The sequence below is a fragment of the Arvicola amphibius genome, chromosome 8 (genome assembly GCF_903992535.2).
Source record: "Arvicola amphibius chromosome 8, mArvAmp1.2, whole genome shotgun sequence".
Lineage (NCBI taxonomy): Eukaryota > Metazoa > Chordata > Mammalia > Rodentia > Cricetidae > Arvicola > Arvicola amphibius.
In genome coordinates, this window is record NC_052054.1 from 10,559,112 (window position 1) to 10,585,499 (window position 26,388).

A 26,388-nucleotide genomic window follows, 5' to 3' on the forward strand; every position below is an offset into this window, starting at 1 on the left:
TTATGGGGGGCTTAGACACCCCACTTTTAGAGAATATAAAGCTTGGTACATATTTCTGAGTGTTTCTTTGTCACACTCAGGAGATACCTTGAGCCACGAGGAGGCCCTAGACGTGCCCACCCAATAACAAAGACAACTTGACAAACAGCCCAGTGTGCACCAACTGGCATTATCTTAGGCATCTATAGTAACCGAATATTAATACCAAATAATTACCTGTACAGTCAAAACATTTAACATTCTGGTCTAAAGCAACTCCAAGGGCAAACACTGGCCACTGATACGGCTATAGATCTACAAAAATTGCTTTGTAGCCACTGCGGGTTGCATGCTTCCTATGAAATGAAATGCCCCATGGCCCCAATCTATAGTCCATTTAGAAATTTAAAGCACTCTGCAGCCAAACTCAGACTTTTAAAAGTGTCACTGGGGAATGAGCTGCCGCAAGACAGTAAGCGCTTCCATTATAACGCTCGCTTGTGCATGACAGGCCGGATTCCTAGGCTCACACCGAGAAAACAAACAGCAGTTGTATGTCAACACAGGGCAGTATGGCTTCCACTGTGCATGCCTGAGGCACTGCTCTCCCCTACGATGCGCCGAGCAAATATAAAAAGGCTGCAAGAAACTCATGCCATCATGCATACAGCATCGCCACAGCCAACCACTGCTGTGGGCTACCTAGTGCAATGGAAGGGTGATGTCCCTTCAAAGCAACCAGGAATGCACACATTAAATTTACCCTCTGAACAAAACAACCAGCTATTTAATGTTGAAGAAAAAAAGTTTCCGCCAATTTCCCTGCTTTCACCCTCTTTTCCTTAGCCTCTTCTACGACTATTAGGTAACCGTGAGCACTGGGGAATGACCGCCTGTGTGCGTGCAGGGGTAACTGCATCACTGCTGTTACAGCAGTAACACGTGTGAAGTGTAACACAGGAGAACTCACTGTGTCCACAGTCCACAGAAGGAAATCCAGAGCCTTTGATGAACTGAAGTAAATCCTTCAAATCTGTGGGGCTTTATATATGCTAATTTTAAATAAACTCTTTCAGAGTTTGGTAATTATTTCAAAGGAGGACACAGTCTCACAAGGTAAACAAGTCAAACTTAGGCGCTCCAACCTCCATAATTCAGTTTGAACCGTATTTCAAAGCAAGGGGCTGCTTCCTTGGTTATGCCCCATGCCACTCTCATCTATACCTGTAATGAAGGAAGCACAACGGGAAAATCCAACAGGACACCACCACTGCAAATGAGAACGGATCCCACCATTCCCACCTAGGTATTTACTAACTGACAGCTGTGTAAACACCTCTGTGTAAAGGGGTGCAGCAATTTAAAGTGAGGCGCCGGTACATTACCTTAGCTTCTGCTTTTGTTTAGTTGAAACACCAAGAACAGTCTGCTGTCACCTTACACCTGGAACCCAACCTCCCCTCATGGATGCATCTTATGCAACTATAACGTAATTATGGGGACCTTATTTGAATTTGTCAATTTTTCCAGTAAATGTCCTGTTTCTAGGATCATCCAACTTTGCTTTTAGCCATGTCCCCCACTGTCCCCTTAGTGTTCCCCAGTCTTCCCTGATGCCTCATATATAACCTCCACACTTTGGGAGAGTCCTAATGAGCTGTTCTGTGTGATGCTCCCCGTCAGGGTAAGACATTTGCATCACTGAAAACGAGGACAAGCAGAGAGAAGTACCACACCCTTCTCTGTGCAACCTATCATGGGGCCGGGACACGGACACGTTCCACTTCTGGTGATCATGTGGATTACAGGGTCTGGCTGGCGTTCACTTCCCTTTTGAGGTTTATCCGAGTCTCATGTCTCCTGAAACCCTCACCTGCTATTTTCAGCATCTATTAGAAGCTCCTGCCTATGAGGTTTACCACAAGGATATCTATCTGCTAATGGTGACTTCCTACTTCCCCTTTGACTTCCATGTGTGTTAACCGGATTTCTGTATGAGGAGAGCTATGTTCTCATATCAACCTCTTACTCACTGAGGAAAGGACCACATCTTGCTTCTAAGGAGCACAGCAGGAAGGTGACAGTGTTTCTCCCGCAGTGTTGCCACATGTGGGGAAAAGCGAAGGGCTCTGTAGCATGCTGTCAGTGGACGGCACACAGCAAAAGGTACCGGGTTCTGCACGAGCTTGACCTCCAAAGCGGACTTCGCCTATGTGATGTGAACTGACTTTAGGGACAGGTAGGAATTCTTCAGAACTTGAGGGCTTTGCTCCTTATTATGGATTTTATTTTTAATGAAAACAATCGGCATGTGTGTGCATGTGGTGCATGCGTGTGCATGTATGTGGAAAACAGAAGTAGACACAGGCATCTTCCTTGATTGCTCTCCACCTATATCCTGAGGCATGGTCTCTCCCAGAGCTCACTGAGCCAGCTGACTTGCCAGTCAGTCGGTTTCCTTCCCTGTGACTGTGGGAGGGCTACCAAGTCACCTGGCTTGAAGTGTGCTCTGGGGATTCTAATTCTAGTTCTCAGGATTCCTCAGTAACTGCTGAGCCATCCTCCTAGTTCCTTCTTCTAAAAATTTTGACCTGGAATCTTTCCCAAACTCCAGCTCTAAAGACTTGGTCTCTGGGAAGTGGTGGACTCTGAGGCAGACCTACTGGAAGGCCTCTGGTTGCTGGGACAACAGCTGATGAGGGAACCCTAAGATGGATGCTTCCTGTTCTTTCTCCTGCTTCCTGGCCACCAGCAAATGAGCAGCCACGTTCTAGCCTGTGTTCCCATTATGATGTAATTCCCAACTTAGACCCAAAGCAGCAGGCACCTTAACACATATCTAAACTTCCCAAACGCAGGTCTAGCAGCCACCTTTTTTCCTGTTATCTCATGTGGGATCTGTCACAGCTACGGGGAGCTAATGCACTTCCATGACCAACAGGAAGTGACCCATGCTGTGAGCTGAATGAAAGGGAGGCAGACTCTCCCGATGTGGGCTCCAGAGTTGGTTCCTGGGCTTTACTGCCAGGTCTCCCTCTTCTCACCAATACGGCCTTCTTTTTAGGGACCATCAGGGGCTTCGGGCTCGTCATGGAATTGTTTTGCACCAATCTGGGGATCGGGCTGTCACTTTTAGGAATCCTGGCTCCTGTTTCTGGTGACAAGCTCTAGGACTTAGCTCCAGGTTTCAGGGAGGCTCACAGTTAATGGTATTCTAAAGCTGTTAGCTCTCCCCGAGGATAGAGGCGTAGCCCAGCCCATGTATCACATGAACTGACTGATATGCCAATGTGAATATGTATAAAGACTAGTTTATATACACATCTCCAATTCCAGTCCCAAACTAGAGAACATTTGAGGCTTCTTACTAATAACCTCACCAATAGAAACAAACTCAAATTAATCTAAATCAACTAATTTCCTTAAATTACAGACATTAAAAATCTAATAGTGTTGCTGTTCCATTTGCTCACCAGGCTGGAGCACTTGCTCTGGCACTGGGGGCTGCTTCTAAAGTCAAAGTTAAAAATGTGCACAGAGCCGCTCCCTCCTATGCACACCGGCCTGTAAACTCTAATTCCTGGGATGTGATGCCATCTTCTAACCTCTGTGGGAGCCAGGCACACATGAGGTACACTTACATAAATGCAGGCAGGTATCTATCTGACAATTCCTGGGATGTGATGCCATCTTCTAACCTCTGTGGGAGCCAGGCACACATGAGGTACACTTACATAAATGCAGGCAAGTATCTATCTGATACAATATATTTACAATGTAAATAAACAATTCGTAAAAAATCCCATCCTTACTCTAGTGATTTGACAGGCTATCATTTCATTGACTAATTTGTCATATATATCTAGTCTAGCTTTGGACTCTATCAAAATACCTGCACTGGGGGATAGTTTTATTTTATTTTTCTTCCTTTATTTTTTAACAGACTTAATTCACTTTATTTTTCTTGTATAAAAACCCTTATGTGATCGCCACAGCTGGACCTGGATTCTCTGAACAGAGAGTCTGCTGTGGGTTTTCACAAGATGCGCTCAGTGAATTCCTAGTAAGGAGACTTGGGGGTCAGGTAGCTGTAGGTCTTAGAGATGGCATCAAAGGTGGCCTTGGCACAGTTGCTCTAGGTGGGAGTGCAGCCCCTGGCTGATGTGTAGCAGACACCAGTACCAGCTATCATCAGTAGTTTCTTGAGGACAGGAGCAGAGACTATGCCAGTGCCTCTGGGGGCAGGGATGAGACGCACCAACAGAGAGCCACAGCGGCCTGTCACTTTGCACGGAAAAGTTGAGACTTACCAGTCTTGTTCCCCCAGTAGCCTCTCCACACAGGGATAATGGAAGCTTGGTCCAGATGATGGCCCCTCTTATGGCAGTGGCTACCTCCTTGGAGCATCTGACACTGAGACCAGCATGACCATTGTAGTCCCCAATAGTGACAAAAGCCTTGAACCTGATCTGCTGGCCAGCCTGAGTCTGTTTCTGCGCTGGCATGATCTTCAAAACACCTCATCCTTTAGGGATGCTCCCAGGAAAAGTCAATGATCTCGGGTCTTAGTGGGCAGGGAGAACAGGTAGACCTCCTCCAGGGACTGATCTTCATGTCCTTAACCCGACAGCCCAGCTTGGTGACAGGGATTCAATTCTCGTCTTCGGTTTTATCTCTAAGAGCCCCGAGGCCTCGACCACAACTGTGGCACCTAAGACCACTGATAAATCCTCTGTGGATTTGTTGTGGCCTCCTAATCCTGGGACCCCGGGTCCTCCTGGCCCTCCAGCTGTACTGGCGTCATCTACCATTTGGTATTTTCCAGAAGAAGAAGCGTTTTTATTTTATTTTTTCATACTTCTTCTGTCTTTAATTGAATTCTCTTGTTTAACTGCATTGGCTGCTATCTTTGTTACATTGCTGATATTAATGGAAGTGGCCATCCTTACCTCATTTGTATCCTAAGTAGAAAAGCCTTGCAAGGTTGTCCACAATATAACCAACTGTCCATCCTAATCTGATGCCTGGCTGCTGCTTCCTTCTCTTTTTAAAGTCATGACTGGGGATTGGATTTTTGTTAAAGATTACATTTCCCCTTACATTTTATTTTCATGGTCTATAATATAAATAGAAGTGTTACTACTGAACCACTCAGACTTTCTGGGATAAACGCCATTTAGCTAACATACAACTCGATTCTGGTACAATATTTCCTTTCTAAATCCATACTAACAAGATTTTGAGGGTAAATTTTCTAATTAAAAGCAGGCAAAACAGACAATAAAGTATTTTTAGTATAATAAACAAGATGTTGTGACTTCATACATAATTTAGAGAAAACTGGCCAATATGTATATTCTGGCAAATTGGCACATGTCTAGTAAGCATACTTTATAGGCAATGGGCTAGTTAATAATATCTATGTGGCCATGACGCTGATATGATTCATTCTAATCATTATAGACACCAGCCCCTGGGCACATCTGTGAGGGGTTTTCTAAATTAAATGGACTGAAGTGGGAAGACCCACCCTAAGTGTGGGGGCACACTCGAGGGGCTGGGGCCCAGGACTGAATAAAAAGTGGAAGAGGCACTGGGTAGCATGCATCTCTGCTTCCTGGCTGAGGACACCATGTAACCAGCCACCTCAGGCCCCTGCCGCCAGGCCTTCCCAGTCACCTGAGCTAGAACAAAGCCTTCTCTTCTTATGTGGCTTTGGTAAGTATTTTGTCCCAGCAGCAAGAGAGACAGCTAATACAGAAGCTCAGCTGCAGAGCAGCAAGGGGTGCAGTGGTCTGGCTCGGTCACTACGACGACTCGGTTCTCACTAGAGCGATTAATACTTGCATCTTCACAACTTACTCCTGTGCTAACGTCCGACACGTCTCACTATCGTGTGAATCCCACAAGAACAGGGGCCTCTGTTTGCGTCATTCTTTGCTACATCTCCAGAAGCAGACACACAGTGAGCATTCAATACATATTTGTTGACGAACGAATAAATGGCTGCTTATTCCAGAAAGCAAACTCAGACTAATAGCTAATTAGATTTTTATGAGTTAACAGTAATCATGTAATTTTATCTTGTTATTCTAAATCAGGATTAGGCAACCATTTTTTTTTTTTTTTATAAACTGGCAGATAGTAAATATTTTAGGCTTTGCAGACCATATGTTCTCTGCCACAACTACTTAACTCAGTGATTGTGGATGGTTTAAAAGCAGCCATTGATGATACATGAAGGGGTAAAAATAGAACGATACTTATGACACTGTGTGACGCCCTGGAATTGCCCCACAGGCACAGTTAGCTGGCCCTTTATAAATGATTCTATAAGTAAGAAGCAGGCAGGACAGTTGTGCCGAAAGGCCAATGAACATCAGTTAGTGTTTAGCAAGAGCAGGATGGCAGGCAACCCGCCCCGCCCTTCCTCCCATATTCAACACAGAGGCTTGTGTAAACACAGCCGTGTGCTGCACAGCTGAAGGAGGACACACTCGCTCAGAAGACTCAGAAAGCTAACGATGCCTCCTGGTCTCCGAGGGTCCGAGATTCACAAGGCCCCTTCCCAAGATTACAAAAGCAGTAAAGGATTTCTGGGGGAGAGGAGACTGTCCACGGACCAAGCTGTGTATAGAGGCCCAGGGATTCCACTTTTCTCAGCCACCGACATGCTGGGGTGAGCTTTTTGGAGACACAGCTGCCTCTGAGTCACCATGCTCCTACAAGTCACTTCTTTGGGCTCACTAGGTCACTGAGCTACACTTGGTGGACTCGTTTCTTTGGTCTGTTGTCGGTGGCCTCTCTGGGGTTAATCGATGCTATTCCCCCTTTCCCAGAAGTCACACAATAGCCTGGTTTAAAACCTCTGCAAGCCAGCAGACTCCGAGCTCCTCGGTAGTCACAGGTCTAAGAGCTAAATAATTTTCTCAGCTCTTTGATCAAACAAAATGGAAAATAAACTATTGATGAGCTCTCACTGCGCATATTAGACTGATCAGCATTGTGTTGGGATGACAGAAGATAAACACAGTGAGCAGGCTGTCAAGGTAATTCTATTGAGGGAAACTAGAACGCCCTTGGGCTCCTGCCTCCCACAGTCATACAGCATACAGGATCAAGAACTGAATCATAGCAGCCTTGGGGAAACAAACCATCCAGCCCCAGAGAGAGAGAACAAGAATGTGTAAGGGATGTGTGTATCTATGTGTGTGAATATGTATGTGTAAGTGGGTGAGTTTATGTGTATCCACACACATGTTCCATGACTCATGTCTGGAATTTGCATGGGTTGGCTCTCTGTTTCCACTATGCAGGTCCCAAGGATCAATCCCGGCAGCAGCCTCAGTAGCAGGTGCCCCTGGCTGGGCTGCCTCTCCATCCAGGAGTTCGCAACAGAACTCAAGCCTCTATCACTGGGCACCTCTGTGTGCTAAGACCCTCAGAGGCGACTAGCCAACAAAACAGCCCAGATTATTGTGATTTGTCCATCATTTCAGTATTAGAAAAGCAATCTTTTTGATTACTGGTAGAATATCATTAAGAATACTCAGGGTTTGTTATTCAGGGTGTTCTGTTAAGACATTTTACACATCAAACCCTAACTACTCCAGTTTGACTGAGAAGCTACAAGCCTTTGTCTGGGCACTGTCGGGCTTTACTCCCCTCTCCTCTCTTCTTCCCTCTCCCCCTCCCCGCCGTGTGTGTGTGTGTGTGTGTGTGTGTGTGTGTGTGTGTGTGTGTGTGTGTGTGCATGCACGCATGTGCAGAGGCTCCAAGGACGCACGTCAGAGGACAACTTCCAGGAACTGGTTCTCTCTCTCCACTGTGTAGGCTCTGGCATCAGATTTAGATCCTCAGGCCTGGCAGGAGCTTTTGCCCACTGAGCCATCTCACCTGATCTTTCTTGCCTTCTGCATTTTCCTTTACCCAAACTCATACAGCAGGAAGACTGTAAGAGGAGAACGGATTTCCTGCAGAAGATCGCAGTCAGTGTCTGTCCATTCTTCAGACGCCTTTATTTTCCACACTGACTACCTCTATCAGCGTTTCAAAATCTCAACACTGGGTGCATTTAAGGGTGGTGACTTCCAGCCATAGCAGTAAGAAGGGCAGAAAGATTCTCTGTGGCTCTTATTAGACTCGAGGCTGACTGGATACGAAGGCCCATCAAGTGGCAGACGGGGAGCAGCGGTGAGCCTGTTGCACACCGACTCTAAGAACCCAGGCTCTGGCTGGACTCCCTCAGACACCTGCACTTTGGTTTGCAGTGCTATTTTTCTCAATTAAAAAAATTGTGATAATACACCATTGTTTACTTGGCCTTCTAGATTCAAACCAGAATCTTTCCTATTACCACCTTTAAAAAAAAAATCACATTTTATTTATTTATTTAGTGTGTCTGCCTGGGTTGGGGGGGCACGTGGGTGCCAGAATGCACATGTGGCAGTCGGGGGACAACTTGCAGGAGTTGGTTCTCTGCCTACAGCGTGTGGGTCAGGCAGCCTGAGCTGGAGCCACCAGGCTGGGCAGCAAGCGCCTTCGCCTGCAGAGCTATCCTTGCGGCCTGCCACCTTTTAACTTCTCAATTAAAGTCCACTTTACATTTGCAATATGAAATCAGTTTAAGAGCTGGTCATCTGATGCCCAGAGCCCTGCAGTGTGGAAAGTTTCATACCGAAATTCTGAGGCGCAGAAACTACAAAGGTCTTGCAAGGTATGAGGTAAACTCATCCTGAGACTTGAAGGCCAAACACAGGCTGCAGATTTGACTGCTTAGGCCACTTGGTGCTCGGACTTTAGGCAGACCAAGTCCGAGTATTTTCCATGGCAGGTCGTCAGCATGATGGAGGTGCTTCTGGGAGGTGCAGCCTCTCCTGCTGACAGGCACTGTGGCTCACCCTGTCAGATTACTCCACATGCCAGCTTTTTTCAGTTTCCGTGCTCTTTCCTCTCAGTTCGTGGTAAAAGAATGAAAAGTGTGTCTGGAAAACTAGAAGTGGCCATTAAAGAAAAGGTAAATGTGGAGGCATGTTTATCGGCTTCCTCAGTAAGGCCCTGTGTGACGACATCAATAGGAGGTGGGCGGGATAAGCGGCATAGTAGGGGCCACGTCTATCTTGCGGAGTCAGTTTGGGAGATACTCCTTGTGGGTGTCAAACAATGCATGCAACTGACTAAACTACCATACTGAAAACGTGATTGTACTCTCATCAAAACACATCCTTTTCAAAAGCTTTCCAGCTGGGGTGCAACTCAAAGGCTGCATTTGGAAAAGCACATTGGTGGCAGGGTGAAGAACATGCTTGGATAGAATGCTGCTCACCCAGGAAGGTAGCATCTTGATGTCGATTTAAAACGATTTTAAAAGTGGTAGGTTCCAAGTCTGACTCACGCACAACTCCAGACATGAAATGCGGAAGCGCCACCCACTAAATCTGCTCTAATCCTCGCTTTGATGTGTGTGTGGGGGGGAGGGGGCAAACAGAGCAGGCAGTTTATATTTCTCTCACCAGGACAAATTAATAGAAACAAAACCTAATTTTCCCCTTCTTTTACCCATTCTTATTCCTCTTCAATATTTTTCCTCTTTCTAAGATTCCTTTCTTTCTGTTTGAGCAGCTTACTATTTGGCTGCCTTGTGAAGAACCGGGTATAGTGACAGATGAAAGGCTCGCATTCAGCGTGTAATTCAGAGTAAGGGGAAATCGACTGCTGCGCGTTTAAGATTCTAACAACCTTGCAATTTTGTACAGTCGTTTCCCCCACCCGTTCTTTTGAAGAAATCTGCCTTTATTCTGCTAATAACTACGCACAGTTGCAGCAGCATGGATCCGATTAGCAGTTCTTAGGATACAAAGGGGACAAGGAAAAAAAAACCGTGAATGGGGTTGCCAATTTGTCCACCTGGACCCCCAGGAGAAAGATTAGTTGACGCCTGCCTGCTTCCTTTCTTCCCCTTGATCCCTCTCTGCAGCGGGATGAGGACAGGTGCTGCGAGAGCCAGGTACTCTCTGCTTTAATCCGAGTTGTGTTGCCTCCACACCTCCTTGCGACACTCCTGTCTGGGTTCCCACACTTGGCGACAACTCTGCTTGTAAACATGAGCAGCTACGACAATGCCACGCAGCCTGGGCTTGCCCTCAGCACCCACACCCGACAGCCCACACAGCACGAGAGCGGGAAGGCAGGCAGGGGGGTACTGCAGGCACAAGGGGCCATTTCTAATACAACACTCACTCAACAGGCATGGTGACTCCTGGATGAGTCAGGAGGGAGAGAAAGCTGTACGGTTTGGGGGCACTAGAATCTGAGTAAGAAGACCAACAGACTAAAACACACAACTGGGGGAACAAAATGGCTGCTCAAGGAAAGGCACTTGCCGTGCAAGTCTGGTGACCTGAGTCTAAGTTCTTGATCTGGATAAAGGCAGAGAAAAAGAACAGACTCTGCAAAGACCTCCACACATGAGCCATGCATGTGTCCTTGCCTGTATGTATCCATACAATAATAAATCACTAAAGCCACAGTTTCTATTCTATTGAGTATAGAATCAACTTCTGCTAAATAATTTATGTGTAAAATTAACCAACTTTCTGAAAAATGTAAAAATTTATTACATTTGTAACTATACTAATAGTTTATTTTTGTGATAAAATATAAAACTTCTATACCCTTGACACAGAACTACACTGAGTTAGTTTGTGGTCTGTGTACATGTGTGTGCACACATGTGTTGGAGAACACCAGGGGCTGATTTGTATTTTTCCACCTTATTATTTTAGACCGGGTCTCTCACTAGAGTTTGAGCACCCTGATTCAGCTAAGTGACAGGCCAGTCAGCTCTAGGGTCCACTGGTCTTTGCCTCCTCAGCCTAGAATCACAGACTGTGTGCCACTAAACTCAGGTTTTTACATGGGTTCTAGGGGTCCAAACTCAGGTCTTCATGTTTATGGGACAAGCATCCGAACGAACTATTTCTGTCTGAGGCAGAGTCTCATGTAGTCTAGGCTGACTTGCAATGGCTCTGAGGCTGAGTCCCGAGGGCTGGGGTCCTAGCACAGACTGTCACGCTTTGTTTACATGGTGCTGGAGAGTCTAGGGCTGACTCCTTCCAGGCAAACACTCAGCCAAATGAGCTACAATCCCAGATCTAAAACTATTGTTAAAAGCCAAGTGAAAGTTAAGCATTGTACTGCTTTTGGAAACTCGAGCTACTGACTGAAATCTCCAAGACTTACAGGGTGTGCCTAACACCCTGCAGCTCACACTTAAAGCTAATAAACATCTAAGTAACTGTTCTGATGTCCCAGTTCTGGGTGTGCCATATGCCTGGTGCTTCAATCAATGGCTTCTGAAGAGAAGGGAGATGTACAGTGAAACTCAGGGCAATGGGCAACTGAACCCTTCAACAGTGCTGCCTACCGAGGGGGCTTCTGGGTAGGCTGAGCCATCCAGCACAGGCTGAAATGGTGGCAGCTTCGTGAGGAGCAGTGGTTGTACTCTTGGGAACTCTATGAGTTGTGCCCAGGTTACCAGGAGCCTCTGATACAGGGGACAATTTGAGGATGCAGGATAAGACCAAAAGGACGTGGAGAAGAAGATACACAGAACGAGCTGCAGCCTCATGTGTTTGCCATTAATGCTTACTTTAGGTGTTAGCTAGTTATTTATCAAGAGCACTTTCAAAATAGCCCATCTCTTCCAAAGAGTGGGAGCATATTACTTTCCTGTTGCCAAGGCAGAGATTTAGTCACTAGCTAATATTTCACTTCAAAATGCTAATGCATTTGAACAATCAGAAGTAGGCAAGGGCCTTCACATACGAAGACCTGGCTTATAGCGACAAGCTCAGAACTAGGTTTTCACACAGAATTATCTATCACAGCTGAGACTCTTTCAAGAGGGAAAAGAATGACCAAATGATAGGGGGAAACACCAAAGCACAGGAAGCTGGCTTCTTTCCTTGGACTCCCTTTTCTTCTTTCAGAACTGGCATTCTTAAATTTGGCCAACATCTATTGAGCGCCCCCTGCTGGCCATGTCCTGTGCTCCACACTCGATGTACCCGGAAGTGTTCCCTCTCACAACAGCAACACCCAGAGGATGGCAAAATCTGCACAGAAGAGGTCAGCAGCTACTTAGTAAAGAGAAGGAGACTCTATCTGGGCCTTGGCGATGGACGGAAGGTGCCAGGAAGAGGAATCAGCACACTATATGCTATTCAGCTTTGGGCAAAGATCTGGTCCACCGTCACAACTGGCAGTACAGAAACAGGGAAATCTGTCCCATGACCTTTCTCTAAAGAAGAAAACAGAGAGAGGAAAGGGGAGGGGAGTGAGGGGCAAGGAAGGAAGGAGAGAAGATAGACCAATACACTAAGGACCGAGGTTCAACTTGCTAAAAGGGATGCCTTTTTTTTTTTTTTTTTTTTGGTGGAATGGACTCAAAGCAGTAATTATGAAGATGGTGACTCCAGCACTAGCTGATTCTGGCACGAGACTGGAGCTGCAACCTTGATAGATTCTGCACTGTGAGCTCATAACCTAGCCTTAGCATGAATTCTAATTGGTCTTAATAAATAAAACCTGGAGTCAGATATGGGGTGAAAGTTGAACCATCAGAGAAGCAGTGCAGCCAGCTACTAGAGAGACCTTTTACCTCTGCCGGACTCCTCAGACTGAAGGGGCGATCCCGTCTCTACAGAGCCTCAGACTGCACTGCCTCAGACTGCATGCTCACACTGAATCCTCAGACTGCACTGCCTCAGACTGCATGCTCACACTGAATCCTTAGACTGCAACGAGCTCCGGTCTCCTTCAGTTGTACATTATTTTCTCCGCCCAGCCACATCAGTCCTGCCTCCATCTCCCCGGTGCCGGAATTAAGGTGTGGGCCACCACTGCCTGGCTCTGTTTCTCTCTGGGACTGGATCAATCTCATGTAGCCCAGGGTGCCCTTGAGATCTGGCATTAAAGGTCTGGGCCACCACCTCCTGGACTCCTGGTTTAACGCTGCGCTCTGATCTTCAGGCAAGCTTTATTTGTTACAACACAAACAAAATATCGCCAGACCATGGCACTTCTCCCTGCTCACCCTCTAGTGGTCTCCCACTGCAGTTAAAATTGCACGTTCCAATCTTACGACAGTTTCCCATATCCATTGGAGGATACACTCCAAAAGCTCGAGCAGATGCTCTAGACCACAGAGGACGCTGAGCCTTATATATTTGTATGTTTCCTTTAAGGCCTTTGATATAGTTTTCTCTTTAGTAGGCATAGTAGAGACTAACTATAAAAATGAAGCAAAATAATTATAATATGCAGGCCTTATTCAGCGAGGCAGGACCTGTCAATCAAACTCTCTAGCCAGCTTGCTCTGAGGCTCCCTGTACCTGGGTTCTGGGGATCTGAACTCCAGTCCAAATGCCTGATTGCCGAGCTGTTTCCTGGGATAACCACACTCACTTCTGTACTTTATATCTGTCTTACTTCATGAGAACAGGGACCTCCACATGCAGGTTCAGTGCATTTCCCTGAGTTTCTAAAAGAGTCCAGTCTACTTTGGGGAACAAATGAACCAAGGAGGTGCCACAGGACGGAAGGATCTGAGCAGTTGGGCCGACCGGCCTGTCACAGGGTGCACCTGAAGAGGCAGCAGCGGAAGTGCGACCTGAACCTCCTGTGCAGGAAGCAGCAAGCAGCGCTGCCTCCTCAGTGAGGCCACACTCCTGGCTTTCTGCTGTGCACAGCTAAAGCAGCTTCCACGTACAAACCCTCATGTCACTTTCTGTTTGGAAGGGAAAGTGTCAACACTAACAGTCCCTGGTTATACCATTTATAAACATGCAGATGCGGATTATTAAAGATTAATGCATTTCGGGATTGGTGTCGGCATTCCGTTTGTCTCGTGCCGCAGTCAATGCTGCTCTCCGTTAGTCAATGACAACCTCCATCATCCTGCTATGGGAGAGAAATCAAAGGTGCGAGCATGTGAGTGAGACTAAGTGATGAAATTGATTAGTACTAGACCGAACGGCTCTAATCAATCAGCACATCACAACACTCCCAGGTCAGGGTTGTCAGAAGATGGGGAGAGAGACCTAACATTCCTTCCACATCAACAACTTACTCCATTTTAGAAGAACATTCAAACACAAGAGTTTACCAACACCTTGACTCTAAACTATTCATTTAGACACTAGTTCCTAAAATGTAGCAAAATGGATTTTGAAACTGTCTTCTAGGCTTCAATTAGGCCATACAGCTTTGTACCCCTCTAGTCCTGAGTCCTCAGCAGGTCAATGGCAAGGGCGTTTCCAGAGGCTGTGTGCGGCTGTGAAGGCATGCAGCCCTGACAGTCCACTGTGCCCCAGATATGAATGAGGAGTCTGACCCACTTCAGCAGACAGTGCAGTGAAGAAGAACACACAGATAGGTACAGAGGCGGGGGATGAGGGCAGCAGGTGCTCAGGTAAGGGGGGATAGAAAGTTGGGAGGGGATGACATTGGAGAAGTTCGCAGTGTCCTCACAGTCCCTAAACATGGATGGAGAGGAAGAGGGAGACCTAACTTCAAAGGGGTTAGAGGAACTGAAGACCCGCATCTTTGGAAAGTGGAAGCCACAATCATCCTCCCAGCCAGGAGACTGCCAGGCTGGGGGTAGTCGCAGGTGCCAGAGGGCAAGGCTGGTGTGTGTGTGTGTGTGTGTGTGTGTGTGTGTGTGTGTGTGAGATCACCAGTACAGAGCCCTTTCACATGGGGTGAACCTCAGTGTGAACTGTTACATGTTACGGTCTGCTAAGGGGAGGCTGAATGTCACACTTGCCCTACCCAAGCTCTCCAGGGCTGCACACCACCTCTCAAAACCAAATACTTTTCTGCTTCTCTCACTGTTGCTAAGCATCATTTGGAAAGGATGGGAAATTACTCCTTTGTTTAACACACAAATATTTTACATTGTAAGGAGAAAAAAACCCTGGCTAAGTTCTCTGTCTGTAGAAATGCTGAATTGATGTTTTCTGTGCTGCCACAGATTAGAAACATGGATATATCAATGGCACTTTGTGTTTAATTTTTTTTCTTTTGCTTGCTCAGTTTGCCAATAAGCAGCATGCATTCCCCTTGGAACAAGCTGTCACAGAATTTCTACCTCCAGAGAAGCCAAAAAGGCCCATGTGCTAGATGCTGGGACATGAGATAGCAGGTAGGAGGCTAGTGCAGACACAGAACGGTTCTGCTGCTCCCGCAAGGCCACATACAGCCTCATACTCGCAATCCTGAAAGAAAACTGGCCCAGAAACGTTTATACACAGAAATAAACCTGTGTTTATTTACCTAGTTTTATTAAACATAAATTAAAATGTGGATGTGTTTCCTCAGCCTTGAAAGAGTTAATCTATGGAGAAAGGACTAAGCAAAGGGAGACACTGGTTTGCCCCTCTGCTGTGCACCTTATGCACATTCACCTCATCAATCAGGAGCGGTTATTTGCTCTCGGGGTACCTGCTCACCCTGGCCCATGACTACTCCACGCTGCCATCATCCTTCTCTTCTGGTTTTAGCATCCTTTCTAATGTTTGTATCTGCAGCTATTTGTGTCTGCGGCTCTGAAAGCCACTTGGTATCCTGTTGAGGAGGGGCTGGTGTTTTAAATATCACAGAGCAGCTCAGCAACTTGTATCCCCCGTGCCACTATCCTTTTTAAAGCATGGGCATTTGTTGTCTGGCCAGCTAGATGAACAATTCACCCTGCAGGAGCTGAGCTGACAGAGCCCAGTTCAGGAATGAGGTCAAACTCTAAGGAAAAGGAGTTCCCAGAGCACAGACCATCTCTGGCTAAGCTTCCTTTGCAAGATCTATCCTGGCAAGCTTTTGCAAAGGACAGAAACTAGAGGCCTTTGCCAGGCATAGGTGTGTCACCTCCTGGGAAGGGGACAGGTGTGCAGGAGCTGTGTGTGTGTGTGTATGCACGCACATGTGTGTTTGCACACACACCAGCTGCAGAGCGAAGGGGGCTTACTGAAAAGGAAAGAACATACAGAAGGGGAGGGGCAGAGGGTAGCACTTAAAAGATTTGAGTAAAGGTCCCTCCTCACTAGGTTCTTCTCTCAAGCTCTCTGGACTCTTGCTTGACCTCATCTGGACAGCTGGCAGTCAGAGGGGAAGGTGAGCAAGCCGCCTCCATCAGCAAAACATACAGCAACGCTTATACAATCAGAAAAACAAACTGTAGATGGAACGGTGGGCTGTGTCCCCGCCACCTGGCTAGCTTTACCCAAAATAATTACACGGAAACTGTATTCTTTTAAACACTGCCTGGCCCATTAGTTTCAGCCTCTTACTCACATCTTGACTAACCCATATCTAATAATCTGTGTAACACCACGAGTGGTGTCTTACCGGGAAAGATTCAGCATGTCTGACCTGGTGGCTGGCTCCATTGCGTCTCTCCCAGAGAGGAGAGAAATGGCGATTGACTCTGGCGACTGCCTGAAGCGTCTGCCTTCTCTCTCCCAGAATTCTGTTGTCTACTCCGCCTACCTAATTTTCTGTCCTCTTAAAGGGCCAAGGCATTTTTCTTTATTAATCAATGAAAGTAACACATAGACACTCCTCCATCAACAAACAAACACAAAAACAAAAAAGAAAGCAAAAATCAGTAGGAGGGATTTGGCCTTTGTATTTGGTAAAACGCTGTTTTGCTCTTATGGCTAGGAAGATATGCCTCTGATTGATCTTCCTATAGTAAAAACCAACACCACACAAGAAAGGCCAGAAAGCCATGCCCCTTTGGTGAGGCACTCATGTGAACACCTAACTTTGTATTTTCTGTCCTAGCCGACTCCCATCCATGGCCGTCTGAAGTCAGATGAGAGTGACATAAACTCTACCCAGAGCAGGCCAGAGGCAAAGAACCACAGAGGACCCTGGCAGGACACCCTGAAGTTCACACCCCTAGACACCCATGAACAAAAGCAGAGAAGAAGCGTGAACACTGCCAACGCTGAAGCTGCACACAGCAGTGTCTTTCAGGCCATGACAGCTCCTGCCCACCACCTGCCCTTGCACAGCCACTGGTCTCCCCGTCTTCAACCTTGGCTGCACTTACAGAACTGGCAGAACAGCTGACAAAAGCCTCTGTGTTAAACGGAAATTGAAAAGGGTGGGCTGATCTACATTTGTGCTTTGTTAGTAATCTGGGAAGGGGCTCAGGAGGCAAGGCCAGCGAAATCAACAGACGGAGGGTCAGCCACGAGCAGAGCACTGGTGGGTGCTGACTCAGCATGGGCAGAGCTGGGGGACCAGGTCCTGTATTTGTGCATTCAAAGCAGGTACATTCAAAGGCCTTTCTTCATGAACCCCTGTGAGGGACTCTTGAGCTGTAACATGAGAAACTGCCACACTGAAACGTGACCAAATCTGTCATTAGAAGACATTAATGGCAACACTTCGGAATTAACTACAGCCTAAGCAAAATGAAACACATATCTCCTACCAACAAGGAGGATGAAGGCTCTTCAGTCTGGTCTTTGAAGACAAACGCATCACTAACGGGAGGGAAAAACTGAGGAGAGGGTAATAGAAAGCAGACCTTCCAGTGGGACCAGAGAAGAAGGCCACACCTCTGGCCTGAATTCTTGGATGCTGTTTGATCTGCTACGCGGTAACAGCAGGCACCTGCAAGGCGGGAGTACGGTGTGTTAGGGAGGCAATCTGTGTCCCTAATAGGACATCTCCAGCAGCTTCCCAAGAGTCTTGGACGCTCATGGGGGTTGGGTCTTGGACTGGAACACAGTGGGAGTGTTAGGCAGTGCAGGAGAATCAGGAATCAGAATCAGCTTTTTGGGACACTTGATTAGGGTACTGATCTACCTGTGAGGTTCATTAGCTGATAACTCCATGTATCAGGGTAGAGATGGGGAAAGGTGGCTCTCTCTCCAGCAGATCCTGGGCAGCAGCTCCAGGATGAATGCACAGTCATCTGGCCCTGTCTGGCCCAGATGTGGGCAGTACAGCAGCTGAGGTGGAGAAGGCGAGACTGGAGAGCCAGTCCATGGGCAAGGTCAGATAAAAGAAGCTGGTGCTGAGGGCAGGAGCATGGCAAAGGCTGTACCACATTCTTGAACCATGCCCCAGGACATCAGGCAACCTCTACAGGACACAGATACACGGGTGTTGGTATACCTACTCAGAATCAAGTGCAGGGAGTACTCTGCCAGCCTGGAGTATACAATCAACAAAACTAAAGAGGAGAAATGGGGATAGAACTGGAATTGGGCTGAATTAGTCTCTAACAGAAGACTCTTAGCATTTAATTAAAAGTAAATAAACAGCAAAAAAAATCAACTCCTATGATCAACTCCAACCTATGTGCAAATTTAGCATACGTGGGAAAACTCAAGGTGTTAAATACTTCCTAGAGACTAGTTTTACCATATAAACCAATTGGACTCACCTGGGATTCCCCTGCCTCAGTCTTGCAAGTACTAGAGTTGTAGACAAGTACCACCACACTGAGTAATAGGTCACACCTTTAAAAAAAACTCTCATGAAAATAAGGCCATGAAAATTTAATTTAATTTAATGACCACCATATAAAACCTTACATTCAGGCTGAGAACATGGCTCAGTGCAGGAGCACTTGCCTAGCATGGGCCAAGCCCTGGGCCTGACTCCCTGAAATCAAAAGACAAACAAACAAAACTCAAACGAACTGTAGATGATGTTCCAAGACATCAGCAGGTATGGAATGGAGCTGGTCTGAACCCCTGAGATATCTGTCCTGGTGAGGGCAGAGAAGACGTAGAGCGTGGCTGGCTGCACAGGCCCACTGCTCTGCTCTGGACAAGGCTCACAGGACCGCCCCACGTCTCAGTCTGGGGAGCAGCGGTCAGCACCACACCGAATATCTGTCCTGTGACTGTCCTGTCCCAGTCAGGGAGTCTGTGGTAACCGATGAGACGCGCTAAGCCACAGGGGGAGAAACTAGCCCAGAGGCACTCAGCAGCTTGTTCAGGTTACTCAGCTAAGAAGCAGTTGGAAGAGGAGGAGAGGTCACTATTTCACTGGGGAGAGCATGACAAATGCTAAATTTGCTCACCAGACGTTCTAGGAGGTTATTCCGCCTAGAAGAACCCCAAGAAGTGGTGTGTGTGTCACACTTCACACAACCAATACCATACTCTGTGTCTTTGCAGGAGGCAGATCACTGGGAAGTGACTTAGAAAGGAGCGCTTTTGCTGGCCTGGCCTCAGGACTAAACACCACTCGATAGTGTGATTAAATACAGCATAGCAGCTGGTGACAGCGGAGCCAACCAGGAAGAACACAGAGAATACAGTGAAATGCCTTAGCCAAAGGGCCCAAACTTGAACTGTATCGCCAAATATGTTATGGCAGAATCATAAAAACATAACATTTAATTTCAAAAAAGAGGCAAACTAAAACACACCCCACAGAGTGTGGCCGAGGAAACCATGTTTTCTGATTTGCTAGGAGACCTACCTGGTTTTAAGGGCTGTTGTGTGTGGCTATGAACAGTCCCTCAGCATGGATTAAATGTTATCGCCATCCTAAGTAGGATACGTGTCCATAAAAAATATAGTAAATCAAAATAGTAACATAAACCCTAAAAATGCAATAAATAAAATCTTTTTAAAAAGTAATAAATTATATAGAGAATACTTGAGACAGGGAGAGAAAATGGTGTTGGGATAAGGAACAAGCAGGCAGGTGGATGTGGTTATCCCCAGCACACCAATTCTTAGATTACATTCATTTCATAATTATACTGCATATATAACACATTGCCTGTTATACATAATATCCTATGTCTAACTAGTATTATTTATAAATGTTATGCAATACACATCTATAAAACATGAAAGGAGTAAAATAGGTAAAATTATCACCTATGATTATGGGGGAGAATATGATAAATTATTAACAAGTTTATTAGCTGTTACCATTTTAATAGGTTAGTGGAAGGTGCTTTCTGGAAACTACCCGTATCATGTTAGCAAAAGTTCCTATTAAAAACTTCCATATTGCTGTGTGATGATGGAAAGCCAGCTACTGGGTGGACTTGAATAGCTGGTATAACACCAGAAAGATGAATGTGGTTAAAGTAAGAACCCCCAGAGAACACAGACACACATGCACGCACACACCAGATACAGATGTCACATGAACACAAGAGTTAGAGAACATGCACTCTATCAGAAAGAAGGTGTGAGCATGTATCAGCATGGCGCTTTGGACTGTAGTTAGCACCAACCATGTGACCGTGATCAGACATAGATAAATATCAACTTTGAAAACATGCTAGAGAAGAACTGCCACCTTATAGCCATCAAACAGAACCAGACACGTGGTCACCAGCAGCCAGCAGTCTCCCCCAGGACACTTACTGATGGGGGCTCTTCACTGTAGAGCCCCTGTAAGGCAGCTGACAGGGAGGGAAGGTTTCAGTCTATGGCAAACTGAACATTTGAAGGCAGTTGTGAGTCTTCAGCCATCTCACCCCGAATGCACCATCAACTCATCAGAAAGTACTCCGTCATTTATTATTCATTTGTTGAGATTCTTTAGAAACTGAGACTCTGGTATGTGTGGTGAGAAATGCAGTTATATCGGTATTGTGTAATCAATCATATCTGCATCGTAAAGGATGGAAACAGAGTGACTAGGGAAGCAGAGAGTGAAAGATGCTGCTGAGGCCAGACCTGGCTTCACACCGGGAGGTGGGAGGGGGACGACAGATGGACCGAGGATGGGGACAACAGATGATTAAGGATGACAGTACCTGGAATACTTGCAGGGGAAATCGGACCAGACCGAGATTGGTTGCTTCCCACAGGAGAGCCAACAGGAGAAGGTGATGGCCCCCCAGGGATGCTGGAGAGATGGGGGGATGCGTGTGGGGAGAAAGGAGACTGAGCCGGGTTGCTCTGATCCCCCTGGCTGCTTGTAGAGCCGGACGCACTGACTGCTGAGCTCAGAGTTGCTTCCGTTCCTGTGGGGAGGTCATCGATGGAGCCAGACAGGTCCTGAGAAAGAAAGAAAAGGCAGGCGTTCATACACTTGGAACACTAAGCACATAAAGCACAATTTGAAAGTAACAGTGCCACTCCTTCAGAGACAGTGTGAGTGGACCAGACCAACATGTGGAGTGGGCATTTCTCACTAGACTCCAGCGAACTCACACAGAAGGCCTGGAATCACATAAAAGATGAGGCAAGCTGCATCTCACGCGCAAGCTAACCTTGAAGGTTCCCCTTCTGCCACCAGCGCCCAGCTGTGGACCTATTCAAAATGCTGGATCAGGAAGTCCTCTGTAGAGCAAGCTACCACAGGAATGAAGACTTCAATAAACTGAGCAGCTACAGGCTTGGGGCAACCTTCCCATGGAAATTAAAGCTGGCACACTGCAGCCTAATAATGGTCAAATTCTAACTGAACTCTGTGGTGAGAAATTCTCCCATTTTTAAGCATTATAATGAAATAGTGGCATTTGCATTTTAATATATTATGGAAATACAATCCTATTGACATTATATGGCCAGAAATGCGCTCTAATGTTACACAACATGCCCTTATACAGGAATTTTGCACTGTTAATCCCATCTAATTTGACTCCTACACCCTCAGAGGAGTTACTACAGTCTCCACGTGAAAGACCCACTCTGGGCACGCGCCTCAGGTGAGAACACAGGTAATTAAAGAAAACGCAGGCAAGATGAGAGGGAGCCACTGTCTTCAGATGCCCAGACACCAGACACAGGCCTGCTGGTGTGACTGCTCTTCCATGTGGAAAGCTCAGTAAGGTCCGTCAAGACTGGAAGCCGGAGGCAGAGGGAGCCTAAGCTGCGGTACACAACACCAGGGCATGCTGCTCTGGACGGGTGTGCCCCACTCAGTTGGCATGCCAGACCTTGCTTACCATAGGGCCTTCTGGAGTGACAGATCTTGAGACTGACCCAGTACGATGCTTGGGGACTCAGAAGAAATGCAGCGCCCAAGGTAGCAGAGGAACCCAGGACTAGACCCTAGGCCCTGGACACTGAGCTGTGCCAGGAATTCCACTTTTAGGAGGATGCTATCACAGCTAAAAATGTACATACACCACAGCTGATCAGCCCCAGAAAAATGTGGAGTGCATATTTAAAAAGTCTTACAACAAGAACAACATTGGTTTAAGTAAAACAAAAAGTAATCTTATCAAGTCAAATAGTTCTGCTTATGAAAAAAAAAGCGCAATGATTGGAAATATCTAACCTTTGGAAAAGGTTTTTTTTTTTATCAAATCTCTCAAATAAGATGAGGTAAATTGAATCAAATTGCTTGGAATTCAAAGATAAAACAAAATTTTTTGCTCTAGGCGCATGACATACGTGATTTTGCACACACTCAGCTGCTAAAACTTCCTATTTAAACTTGATTACTGACTGATTCAGTGATAGTCCCACTTATATCTTAAAATTAGATATTGCTTTTACAAAGCCAGGTAGGGCTAGAGGAGAGTTATTAATCCAGTAACATGCCTTATACAACTCAAGGAAACCACCCTCTGGCAATCAACACAATTAGCAAGGTTCCACAAACCAATTTAGAATGGGATCACTTTCCCTCTACCCCAGGCTTCCCGCTCACTGATCACTGCACCCGTTCTGAGAACTGGGCGGGTGTGGATCTGGTGGAAAGGACAAGGTATCCTGGGCTGAGCTTTCCAGTGTTTGCCTCCCAGGCATTTCCTTCCTAATACATGTAACCAATTTAAGAACTTGCAAAACCGCCGCAATCGGTGACCTATGGGTTAAAGGTGAGCTGTACTTATGCTCTAACCATGAGCTACCCACACGGCTAAGTGCAAACACACTGTGCATGCGCGTGCACACACAGAAGTCAAAACAACAATAAAAACCTCAATAGCAGTATTTGTTAACATACTGAAAATATATGAAATTCAAATGGTGGCCTCTGTGTATTTCCTTAAAACAATACACACACATAAGTCAAAACAACAATAAAAACCCCAACAGCAGTATTTGTTAACATATTGGAAATATATGAAATTCAAATGGTGGCCTCTGTGTATTTCCTTAAAACAAGACACACTCGGCCCTTAGCACTGCCTATGAATGCTGTGGCAATGATTGTGCAAAGCAACTGGGACACACCATGTGACTGAGGACGTTTGCCATCTAACTCCTGATGCAAAGGTGCTAGTCAGGGCTTAGGTGGCTCACACAAAGACCTCACTGCAGGTCATAGTTCATGCAGACTTTACAGAAATAGTTCACAACCTCTAGAAAGTATTAGGTTTATGCTGGGAATGAATAATCTCAGCACTGAAGGAAGAAACATAAATACAGCAGAGGGAACTGTGCAAAACGATTTGTTTTGCAAAAAGGATGGCCTAGAATGAGGGTCTGGCAAAACCACAAGGCTTTTGGGTTTTCTCCCATTTGACAGGGGTGGCAATGGTATCTCATCCCAGTGGACCAAGCTCAACTTCACAATTTGATGTGACTGGCTAATCAGCTCAAAGGGAAGGTGGGGCTTGTCTCACTAACTAGCTTTGATAAGAAAACAACAAAAACAGGAGACAAAACATTTCCCATAGTTTCCTAGTTTCCTCTTAAAAACAAAACAAAAACAAAAAAACAACTAAAACAAACCCTCTTCTGGGACTAGGAGGACTTAGCAGGTGGGGTGCTTGTGAGTGAGCGTGGCCACACAGTGGAGGAGAGCAGGAAATCCTGTACATGGCCACTGATAGCCACAAGCCAGTGGCTGCATCAGGTACATCTGAGCCAGGTGCTTCCCGACACTAGCAAGAAGGGGGTGGTGAGGGCACACACATCCACACCTCTCAAGATAATTTGATAAATAGCTAGATAGACAATCATTTCTACTTCACGACAAACAGAGTTAAATAGGCACAAGGTAAATTCAGCGTTCAATTGTAGTTAAATAATTTTATGTAAATCTTCCTTCATAAAAACTGGAATGTTACTCATAAATTTTTGTAATTCTCTGTATGACCTACAAATTTCTTCCCCATCCTCCCTTAAAATTCCACATTATTGCTGAAACAGGCGGCGAGGACGGTTGTCAAGAGAGCTCCATTCAAATTGCAGAGGCATTGAAAACATTTCTGTTATTCAACAGGCTGATCAAGGAAGCACCAAGAGGAAAATATAAAACTGGTGGCTTCCTTCGTGTTCACGTGTCATCAGAATTTCAGCGCTGACTAGACCTTGGTGTAACAGAAGAGCAATAAAAGGATATAATTTTTATATTACTGCTATACCCTCTCGGAACTTTTCTATGTAAATGATACAGAAGACTCCCGCCCTGCAGATCCTTACCATATCCATATGCAGAGCTATCTTAAAGCCCACTAATGAAGGAAGTTCAGCCTGGTTTAAGCATACAGCCTCGTTAACACAGAAGCCCATCACTAACACTCCCCTAGAGGGCACTTAGTCAGCAGGGCACCAGCTCCTTCTCCTGTAAGTACTACTGGAACCATGGTGCCTGCATCTCCTCCTAGCTAAGACACCTTCCAGCAACAGTGCTTCCATTCATCTTGCTGGAGAGCTGGCAGGTCAGGTCTGGGGACTACAGCCAGGGCTCTTTGGGGGCTGTAGGCATTACCCCATAGCACTCCTTCCGGCCTCTCTCCTGATGGAGGGACGGGTAAGGTGATGGTTTCTCAGGCTCTCACCTAGCAAAGTTACTACTGTGCCATCACAGTTGGCTGTGGTGAGATCATGCTGTCACATCGGGTGTTATCTGTTTAATGTCCGCCCACAATACCAAATATTTTTCAATGTAACAAAAATTAATGTGAGCTCACTATCAATGGTTCATTTATTTCTAAAAGTCCCTGTCTTGAACATCACAAAACCCCACGACACTTTTACTTCTAAAACCATTTCAAGAAGGCCTCTGCATAGACTTTACCACTGTAACTTCACCCCACTCACCCACTATGTCCAAATAAAAAAAAAAATCTTAAATTAACTCAAGGGACTGGGCAAAGAAGGAACACTACAGAGAGCGACAGGAATCTTAGCTGACTTTTACAAGAGGAACAATTATGAATTAACACAGCAGCACATTGTTCCTGATTCCTCGTGTACACAGGTCAAGGAAGGGTCACAGAAGGGAAGCGCTGTAATGGTCTGTCCTGTCCCTTTAAGAGACAAGCCACCCTCCCCTTCTGCAGAGCAAGCTGATCTTCAGCTTCCAGCCTGAGTCCCTTCCCCCCAAGTCAGCTTTTGTATGTCTCTCCCTTCTCCCCACTTTTTCCCTTCCCCTCTCTCCCCTCTTCCCCCTTCTCCCCTCCCCTTCTATAACCCACTAAATTAATACCTAACTTCACTCTGCATGGAGTGCCTATCCATCTCAGTCTCTCAGTCACCACATAGCTTCCTGCCTGGGCCCTGGCTGCCTTCAAGGCCTGCTGTGGTCTGAGGACCCACTGCCCACAGCAGCTTGGGGACCTGTGGAGTGGTCTCATGGCCTGTTGCCCACAGCATTTTACTTAAACCATTACAAGCACATGGAAAACTCCATGAAGATGGTATGCAGGAACTACTTTAAAAAGACCCATATGCAAACAGAAGACAAGGAGTACAGGGTATGAGTTCTCTAATGTCTAGACATCGCACAGGAGCCTCCCTGAAAATACGCTGATCTTTATTAGTCACTACTGCAAAGCATCTTTGATTTGATGTTGTGATGTTTAATTTAGCACGTTGGCCCAGGGTAAGTTCAGTCAATATCGGCGCTGTGTCACTGATTCAGAGAACTGGGAATAAGCTAGGAAACTGTACTCCCCTGCTTAATTAAATAAGTGGATTTTCAAAAAAGGAAATGAACTTCCAAACACTTCAAGCCACAGCTCTCAGTACAATTAGCTGCTGGTGGAGATCAGTCCTGATGGTGAGCTGCCCCACACTGTACACATTTGGGCATCTCCTGCTCAGGCACACCCCATGAGAAAAGGGGATGAACAGAGTTAGGATGGGAGAAGATATTTCAATCAATGTGGCAGGCACAGGCCTCATTTCAGGGTTTTAATAGGACACAGCTAATGATTTCTCACTGTGACTTCCCAGAGGCTTAAGACATGGGTTAAAATTCTCAGTGATTTTCAGAAGCAGGAAGACTTTGCTACACACACACACACACACACACACACACACACACGCGCGCGCGCGCGCGCGCGCACCCAGTCTCACATACAGACACATACAGAAAAACAGACTCACACAGACACCTCCCCACTCTCTCACACATAAGCAGACACACACACACGCACACATCACACAAAACCTTCAATTAGACCCTAACTTTAAGGGCACTGGCTCTTATGCCAGGTATGGGGCAAAGACA

General features: G+C 46.2%; 1 protein-coding gene across 3 annotated transcripts in view; it reads right to left on the reverse strand.

Annotated features, from left to right (window-relative positions):
- Arid1b (AT-rich interaction domain 1B) overlaps positions 1–26,388 on the reverse strand; it is a 360,006-nt gene that overhangs the window by 78,843 nt on the left and 254,775 nt on the right. For all 3 annotated transcript variants that reach the window (XM_038338780.2, XM_038338778.2, XM_038338779.2), the window contains one exon: positions 20,786–21,029. In XM_038338780.2, the coding sequence (XP_038194708.1) occupies positions 20,786–21,029 (244 nt within the window). The remainder of the gene's footprint in view (positions 1–20,785; positions 21,030–26,388) is intronic.